At 45.0% G+C, this 9,552-nt stretch overlaps 1 protein-coding gene across 1 annotated transcript in view; it reads left to right on the top strand.

Annotated features, from left to right (window-relative positions):
• Positions 1 to 6,900: 6,900 nt before the first annotated feature.
• The window catches only part of LOC138786661 (zinc finger protein 850-like), a 43,481-nt gene continuing 40,829 nt past the window's right edge, over positions 6,901 to 9,552 (top strand). The window contains exon 1 of the mRNA XM_069963638.1: positions 6,901 to 6,981. Within this exon, the coding sequence (XP_069819739.1) occupies positions 6,901 to 6,981 (81 nt within the window). The remainder of the gene's footprint in view (positions 6,982 to 9,552) is intronic.

Genomic DNA, 9,552 nt, shown 5'->3' with positions numbered 1-9,552 from the left:
TTTCTCTCTCTTTCCTTGTGAAGTTGAGAAATTTAAAACTAAACAAACATATTATTGGAAAAATTCTAGTGTTTCATTTTTACTGTTTAACTTTGAATACTTTCCTCTAATACCTGTGGGGTCAAAATGCTCACCGCACACCAAGACGTATTCTTTGAGGGGTGCACTTTCCAAAATGGGGTGACTTATGGGGGGGTTTCACTCTGCTGACACTACAGGGGCTCTGCAAACGCACCTGGCGCTCGGAAACTTCTACAGCAAAATCTGCTCTGAAAATGCTAATTGGCGCTCCCTTCCTTCTGAGCCCTGCTGTGTGCCCATACAGTGGTTTATGCCCACATATGGGGTACCTTTCTACTCGGAAGAATCTGCGTTACAGATTTTGAGGTGCCTTTTCTCTCCTGTTGCTTGTGAAAATGAGATACTTTAATCTCAACGAACATATTATTTGAAAATGTCTATTTTCCATTTTTTTCCGGCCTAATTGTGAGTACTTTCCTCCAGCCCCTGTAGGGTTAAAATGCTCATTATACCCCTAGATTAATTCCTTAGGATGTGTAGTTTCCAAAATGGGGTCATCGAGCATGCTCGAGTCGATCCGAACCCGAACTTTCGGTATTTGATTAGTGGTGGCTGCTGAAGTTGGATAAAGCCCTAAGGCTATGCGGAAATCATGGATATAGTCATTGGCTGTATCTGTGTTTTCCAGACAACCTTAGAGCTTTATCCAAGTTCAGCAGCCCCCGCTTATCAAATGCCGATCGTTTGGGTTCGGATGGAGTCGAACCCGAACCTGGTTCGCTCATCTCTAATAATTAGTTATCCAATCTGCCCTATAAGGCCTAGCTAGGAACCCAGAAGTACATACAGTTTGTAGCAGTGACACCATGGGAGGGATTATTGTGCTGCCTCCAAACTCAAGGAAATTAAAATTACAGGTTCATGATTGTCCTCCGGCAGCACACCATGGGAATGCAAAGCAAAGATGTAGAGGTGGGATTAGACTGATGTTGCTCCCTGGATCACTGCTTTGCCAAAGGCTTTGTCATGATCGTGTCTGAAAAGACATCAGTGCCACCCTCTGTGGTGCAGATCAGACCGCTGCCCTTTTCACCTTAAGTCTCCTGGTTTTATTATGTTCTTTGTTTATGTCTTCAGTGATCCAGTCCATGTTTTCTTAGTTCTCTCAGCACTTTCTTTGCTGTGGCTCACTCACTAATTGTCTTTGCTGTGTTCTGATTGACAGCTGACCTAGCCAGTTAGCTGCCAGCACCTAGGCTCCTGTACACTATAAATTCAGGCCCCTGCCTTTACTCCAATGCCTGTGATAGAGCCTTGTGCCTTGACCTAGCAATCTCCTGACTTGTTTGCTGTTGTTATTCTGACTTTTTGGATCTCAGACCCTGACTTCGCTTCCTGGATTCTGATTTTTTACCTTGCTGCCCGTCTGTTTCTGATTTGACATTCTGACCATTCTCTATTGTGTTTTTTTGTCTTGTATTGTTCTGTGTTACACTTATTATAGTGTAAGGCTTTGTCGACCAGTTGTCCGCAGTAATATTAATACTGTCTGAAGAAAGTAGGTAGAGACAGCTGGGCGGGTGTGAGTTCTAGGGCTGCACTTGTCCACATGTCTTTCTAGTACCCTACCTGACAGGCTGATCCCTCAGAGGCAAATGTGTCGAGTCTATAATGCTTGATAAATGTAGTTGCCGAAGACCAAGTAGCAGCCTTACATGTATCTTCCAATGGAAAGTTGGCCCGTTTTGCCCATGACGTAGCTGTTGACCTTGTTGAGTGTGCTCTTATAAAAAGTGGACATTCCAGACCTTCCGATAAATAAGAGAATTTGATTACCTCTTTAATCCATCTAGACAGGGTAGGTTTACTTGCTTTGGCACCCTGGTTAGCAGCAGCAAATTGGACAAACAATGCTTCCGTTTTCCTGCAAGCAGTCGTCTTTTCAAGGTAGGTAGAAATGGCCCGTTTGACATCCAACAAATGAAGATCGGAGTCGTCTTTGAGGACTGGCAAGACGATCTAATGGTTCAAGTTAGAGGTTGATGACATCTTGGGAAGGAAACCTGGCATGGTAAGTAAGATAACAGCATCTTCCAGTAAACGTAAATAAGGCTCCCTACATGACAAGGCTTGAAGTTCACTTATGCATCTGGCTGAAGTGATTGCTATTAAGAATAAAGTTTTCTAAGATAAAAACTTGACATCAGATTATTCTAATTATTCAAACGGTGGTAAACATAGAACCTTTAGCACAGATCCCATGATGGAACTGGGCTATGAAAATTCAGTCTCAATTTTCACAATTGCCCTGAAGAATCGAGAGACTAGTGGCACTCCTGTAAAACGGCCTTCTAGATGAGCATTTATCGCTGTTAAGTGTACCTTCATCGTATTGCATTTGAGGCCCTTTTCAAATGTGTTTTGTAAAAACTGAATAAGAGAACTCACTTCATTTGTGGACCTTGAGGATTCGGTACACCATGAGGAATATAGAGACCAGATTCTAGAATATACTCTCATAGTGCTGGGATTTCTTGATGCCAACATTGTGTTCACTACTTCTTCCGACAGCCCCCTTCTTCTTCTAAGTCCTTCTAAGGAAGTCCTCTCATGCTGTTAAATGAAGATTGCTCACCTGAGGGTATGTCATGCCTGCTTGGAGTAGGAGATTGTTGGATCGAGGCATTTTACAAAATTCTCCTCTCGATAACCTCAATGCGAGTGGAAACCAAGCTCGTCTGGGCTAGTGGGGCAAAATAAGAATGGCGTACAGCCTCTCTTGCTGAATCTTCCCCAGAACTATCGATATCATGTGAAGAGGGGGAATGGCGTAGATGAACTCTTCTCTCCAGCTGATTGAGAGGCCGTCTATAGCTACAGGGTTGCCCTCTCTGAAGAGTGAACAGAATCGGGTGAGCTTCCTGTAAGTTGCCATCGCATCTATCTTTGGGGTACCCCACCGTTTGGTGATGAGATTGAATACTCTGGTGTTTAATTCCCATTCATCAGATGCCTGCTCAACCAATCTGCTTGGATGTTCACATATCCTTTGATATGGATAGCTGAGATCGCCCTGACATTGTCTTCCGCCCAAGCAATTAGGGCACACTCCTTTTCTAACATAGGGCTCCTCGTTCCCCACTGCTTGTTTATATAATAAACTGATGATATGTTGTCTGACTGTATCTGGACGTGCTGATGTTTTAGGAGATAATTAAAAGGGATCAAAGCCAATCTTACTGCTCTTAGCTCCTTCAAATTAGGCGATTCTTTTCCGATGACCATCTGCAATGGACCCAGTTTGTCTCTACATGGGCACCCCAGCCCCCATCCGATGCATCTGTAGTGACTACTACCAGAAGATGGTGAAGAAGAGTTCTGCCCAGTTGTAAGTAAGAAGTTGTACGCCACCAAAGAAGGCTGTTCTTGGCATGGAAGTATTGGCATTTGGTGATCCAACCCCAGAGTAGATTTGTTCCAGAAGTGTAGGATGGGTTTCTGTAACACTCTGAAGTGAGCTAGTGCCCCAGGGACCGCCTCTATAGTCGGCGTTGGTAGATCTAGTATCTTCATCGCTACTCTCACTTTGCATGTTCTGTTCTTTTCCAGAAATGGCATTGCCCCCAAGCTCTTTGAAATTCTCTCCTCTAAAAGTTTTGGAGTCATATTCTGAGTATCTATGATATATCCTAGGAACTGGTATTCTTGATGACGGCACTAGAGACGACTTTTTGTGGTTGATAAGAAATCCGTGAGCAGTCAGACATTGTAAGGTAACCTCTAGGTGTTGAGACAGAATCTCTGATGAAGGAGCTTTGAGGAGCCAGTTGTCTAGATAAGGTGTTACAAAGATTCCTTTCAACCTCAGAGCTTATAGGACCAGCGCCACTTTGGTGAATACTCACAGGGCTGAACTGATGCCGAACAGCAGACAGGTGAATTGAAGATGCCTTATTCCTTGTCTGGTCTGGACTGCTATGCGCAGAAATTTCCTGTGTGTTTGGAGGATTGGGATATGTAGACAAGCATTGCGAAGGTCTGTCTTTGCCAGAACATCTCCCTGCTGGATAGACATTGTGGCAGACAGAATGGATTCCATTTTGAAGTGTTTCTTCATCAGGTAACGATTTGGAAAAGTCAAGTCTATTACTAGATGCCAGTCTTCTCCTACTTGGAACTGCAAAAATTGGGGAATAAACCCCCCTGCCTCTCTGGAGTGATGGAATTTCTTTCAGAGCCTGTTTGAGTATGAACTGATCTAGTAAGTCCAGAAGTACAGGATTTACGTTTCTGTTTCTGTTGACCATGAAACGGTTTGGAGGCATATTCTGGAACTCTAGGGAGTAACCCCCTGGTCACTGTCGAAGTCACCCAGGCATCGGTTGATGTTATGGACCAGAAATCTGCAAAATTTTGAAGTCTTGCCCCAACTGGAGGAGGAGAGGTTCTGGCGTCAGAGATCGGAGCCCTTGTCATTGAAAGGCTTCTTTCTGGTGGTGTTCTGCTCCTTCTTGACCTTATATTGATTCTGTCTATTATAGGGACAAAAATTACACTGTCTGCGGGGCGAGCTTCTACCTCTACTCTTGTGCGGCCTATTAGGTTTCTCCTTACTAGCTTGCAGAAAATTAATCCCTTCATCCTCATTCAGTGATTTTGAGGATATCCTTTAATTCCGGGCCGAATAGGGATGTTGGATTAAAGGGCAAGACACAGAAGTTATGTTTAGAGACGGCATCTCCACTCCATTGCTTCAACCAGATAGCTCTTCTTGCTACAGTTGATGAGGCCATAACTCTAGAGGCAAACTTTAGGCTGTCTATATTGCCATTACACAAAGTCTGTAGCTGCTTTCATTAAGGATACATTTTTAAGAAAATCATCTCTACTTACTTTGGACTGGATGTCCTCCGTCAGTTGTCTCAGCCACATCCGAAGAGCTCTGGCCACCGGTATTGAGGCTGAAGTGACCATGGCCCCAGATGCTGCAGAGGTGAATGTACGCTTTAACATTGTATCTGCCTTACGTTCCATGAGGTCAGGAAGAAGTAATGAATCATCTGCAGGATAGATAGATTTTTCAGATAAACGTGCTACTGACAAATCAATTTTGGGAGCTTGATCCCAGTCCTTATAGAAGTCAGGTTCCAGCAAATAAATAGATTTATATTCAGAGCCCTGCTCAAATCTCCTCTCTGTTTTTTTCCCCAGTCCTTCTGCAACCAATCCTTGATGGTAGGATGAGAGGGAAATGTTTTACTTGTACTAGGTGGAAAACTGAACAGTTGTTGTCTTTTAGAATGACTTGAGACATCCGCATCTTTCTCCAATGTGTGTTTAACTGCAGAGATTTATGCTGTCTTTACACGGAACGATTATTGTTCGAATTTTACAATAACGATCGCATTTGAGCAATAATCGTTCCGTGTAAACACAGCAAACGATCAAGCGACGAGCGTTTATTTTGATCTTTCAACATGTTCTCAAATTGTTGTTTGTCGCAGATCGCTTTGTGTGAAAAGTCTTTCAAAGATTCACCCTGTGTGAAAGATGGGCTTAAGCGATCTTAAAAACGAGCGCAATGACGATTTTTCTTACGAATTTTCTAACGATTTATTGGTCTAAACGCTAATCGTTATAAAAACCAGATCTTTGCTTCAAAATCGTTAAAAGATCGATTGGGCAAATTATCGCTTCGTGTAAACACAGCAAAACGTAGGTGTCATGATCATGCCTGAAAAGGCATCAGTGCCACCCTCTGCGGTGAAGATCCGACCGCTGCGCCAAAGATTGCACTTTTGGCATTGAGTCCGTGCCTGGTTTTGTTATGTTCTCTGCTTGTCTTTTGTTATCCAGTCCATGTTTTCTCAGTTTTCCATGCACTTTCCTTGTTGTGGTCTGTTCACTAATTGTGTCTGCTGTGGTGTGATTGACAGGTCTCTTCACCTCTGGATTTCTTGCGTGTTTCTCCTGCTCCACCTATCCGCTTGCAGTCCGGGACTTCTGTTCCCTTATAAGCTTCTCCCTCCCTTCACTCAGGGCTCTTGATAGTTTTGAAGCTTGTCTGTTCTGCTAGATCCTGCCTTTGTGATATTGTCTGTATTCCTGGTTTCCTGATCCCCTGCTTGTTTATTAGCTTCTTTGTCTTTTGGTTCAGTGTTCTCCTTAGTCCTCAGTTTACCTTGTTTAGTAAAAGACAGTAAGTGTGGTCAGCTCCCAATAATCATCAAGCTTCTCATATCATTTTAGACGTTTGATATAATAAAGTGGAATTTTATATGAGCTGGAGGAATCCATTTCTTCTTTCTTACCTTGTTTAGTGCTCAGTTCTTCTTGCTTTATCTTTGGCTTTGGCTTCACTGTTCTGGCTTTGGCTTCACCGTTACCTTGTTGCATCTCTGGCTTTCGTCCTCCGTTCGTTTGGTCCTCTGTTCCTTGCTGCTTTCTTGGTCCTGTCCTTCTGTGTGTCTTTGTGACTTTGCCTTGTCTGCTGTCATTGTACCTTGTTCGTCTGTACTGTGTCTTGTCTGTGTTCACGCTTATTTGAGTGCAGGGATCGTCGCCCAGTTGCGGACTGGTTGTTTAGGACCTGCACTGCAAGTAGGTAGGGAGAGTGGGGGGGGTCTTAGCTATAGGGACCACTTGTCCTGTGTGTCTCTTTGTTCCCGGGGGCCCTGACAGTAGGTACTTTATCCTTGTTAAAGAGGTATACATCATCATCTCTATCAATCACAATTTCTTCCTCTTCAGAATGTGAGAAGGATAATTCTTCTGCAGATGAGTATGGGGATGACTGAGCAGGCTGAGTTTGAGAGTGATGGGCCTGTTGGATGGACGTTCTGACCTCAGTAAATGTTTTCATTAATTAGCCCTTAAACCATGATAGAAACTGCTTGGTTTCTGACTGAGGTTGTTCATGAGACACACAAGCTGCACAGACATCCTGCTGACATGATTCTGGTAATGGTTGCTGACTAGTGATGAGCGAGCATGCTCGTCCGAGCTTGGTACTCGATTGAGTATTAGGGTACTCGATGGTACGGCTGCTGGCAGAAAGGGGACATTAGGTGTTGCATAAAGACCCCTAAGAAGTGCTCAGTGTACTCTTTTTTTTATTTTGGGGCTGGTGGTGCTGCTGTACTACATTGGATTGCAGGGATTTGTAGTACACCTGCATAGAACTTCACTGCTCATTGGACGGGGGTGTCAGAGAGTGTGTCTAGGTCCAGCCACTACCAGATTATACCGTACAGCTCCCCTTAAACTAGTGGGAACTACACTGTATTGCTGGGATTTGTAGTACACCTGCATAAAACTTAACTGCTCATTGTAAGGGGGTATCACAGAGTATGTGTATAGGTCCAGCCACTACCAGATTGTACCGTACAGCCCCCCCTAAACTAGTGTGTACTACACTGTATTGCTGGGATTTGTAGTACACCTGCATAGAACTTCAATAGAATGTTAACCCAACTGCTACAGTCAAATTGAAAATCGAAAGGGTGCTGGGGGTAGAAGACTACTTGTTGGCTACTGCTGGGCCTTAACTGGCATCCATGTTGACTACTGCTGGGCCTTAACTGGCATCCATGTTGACTACTGCTGGGCCTTAACTGACATCCATGTTGACTACTGCTGGGCCTTAACTGGCATCCATATTGACTACTGCTGAGCCTTAACTGACATCCATGTTGACTACTGCTGGGCCTTTACTGGCATCCATGTTGACTACTGCTGTGCCTGCCCTTGCCTCCATGTTGGCTACTGCTAGGCCTTTACTGGCATCCATGTTGGCTACTGCTGTGCCTACCCTTAACTTCCTTGTCTTGTCCATTTCAAACCATATTATCTGTGGATGTCATCTTATCTTACGGGTGTCCTATGCCATTCTTTCACCAGTACCTTCTACCTTTTTCAAATGTTGTAGCTGTTTTTAAGGCAGGATTGACCAGAGCAGTAATGGACATCCATGTTGACTACTGGTGTGCCTGCCCTTGCGTCCATGTTGACTACTGCTGGGCCTTCACTGGCATCCATGTTGACTACTGCTGGGCCTTTACTGACATCCATGTTGACTACTGCTGTGCCTGCCCTTGGTTTCTTTTTTTTCATTTGTATAGCGCACAGATTCCACACTGCTTCACCTATCTATCTGTATGTTTGCTGCCCTAGCCTCCATGTTGGCTACTGCTGGGCCTTAACTGGCATCCATGTTGACTACTGCTGTGCCTGCCCTTGCCTCCATGTTGGCTACTGCAGGGCCTTAACTGGCCATGTTGACTACTGCTGGGCCATTACTGGCATCCATGTTGACTACTGATGTGCCTGCCCTTGCCTCCATATTGCCTATTGCTGGGCCTTAACTGGCATCCATGTTGACTACTGCTGGGCCTTTACTGGCATCCATGTTCACTACTGGTGTGCCTGCCCTTGCCTCCATGTTGGCTACTGATGGGCCTTAACTGACATCCATGTTGACTACTGCTGTGCCTGCCCTTGCCTCCATGTTGGCTACTGCTGATCCTGCCTGGCCTCCATGTTGACTACTGTTGCTCCTGCCTGGCCTCCATGTTGGTTACTGTTGCTCCTGCCTGGCCTCCATGTTGGTTACTGTTGCTCCTGCCTGGCCTCCATGTTGGCTACTGCTGCTCCCGGAGTTCTCTGTGTGCTTAATGCCATGCAGTGTCTGGCCTAATTTTGGGGAGGCTCACTTGCTTCCTCCCTCACTTTTAATGGTTCTCTGTGTGCTCACTGACATGCTAGGTCTGGTATAATTTTTGGAAGGCTGACTGGCTACCGCTTCTACCTTGTTCAGTCTGTCCTCACTGCCATGCTTTGTCAGGCTGTATTTTTGGCTGGTTCATGATATGTTACCTCTGTTTTAATGGTTCCCTGTGTTCTCACTGCCATGCTGTGTCAGGCTGAGTTTTTGGGTGATCCCTATGCCTACCTCTGTTTTAACCAGGCTGTTGCACAGAATTAGGCATAATGGTGCGATTAGGCAGCCTCAGAGGCATGCATACATGCTGCCCCAGCTGTTTCCTGTCCATTTCTGTGGTGTTTCCATCATTTTCTGAGGTTGACAGGTTTTCACACGACCTTCCCCCTACCGAACTTGGGTCCCCTGCAAAAATGCTCGAGTCTCCCATTGACTTCAATGGGGTTCGTTACTCGAAACGAGCACCCGAGTATCGGGAGATATTCGTCTTCAGTAACCAGCACCTGAGCATTTTATTACTCGCTCATGACTATTGCTGACATGACCTGCATATGGTATGCCTTGACTTCCGTTTAGTGGGAGGGTTCGACATGTGCAATGAAGCAAATGTATAATATTACCATAGGCGTCATCCCTATAGACTCGCCTAGAGAGAGAATATAGATATAAGAATAAACATCATCTGCTTACATGCAACATGTAGCAGGCATGTACTTACATTGCACGTCTGAGGGATCTGCTGCCCGGCAAAGTGCAGTCCCCCAGACGTGCACGCCACCATTTACCAGTTCCTGACTGCCGACTCGGTCAAG

This window comes from Dendropsophus ebraccatus, chromosome 3 (genome assembly GCF_027789765.1).
Source record: "Dendropsophus ebraccatus isolate aDenEbr1 chromosome 3, aDenEbr1.pat, whole genome shotgun sequence".
Taxonomy (NCBI): Eukaryota; Metazoa; Chordata; class Amphibia; order Anura; family Hylidae; genus Dendropsophus; species Dendropsophus ebraccatus.
Note: the sequence above shows the minus strand (reverse complement) of the source record. Positions and strands in the feature narration are given on the sequence as shown.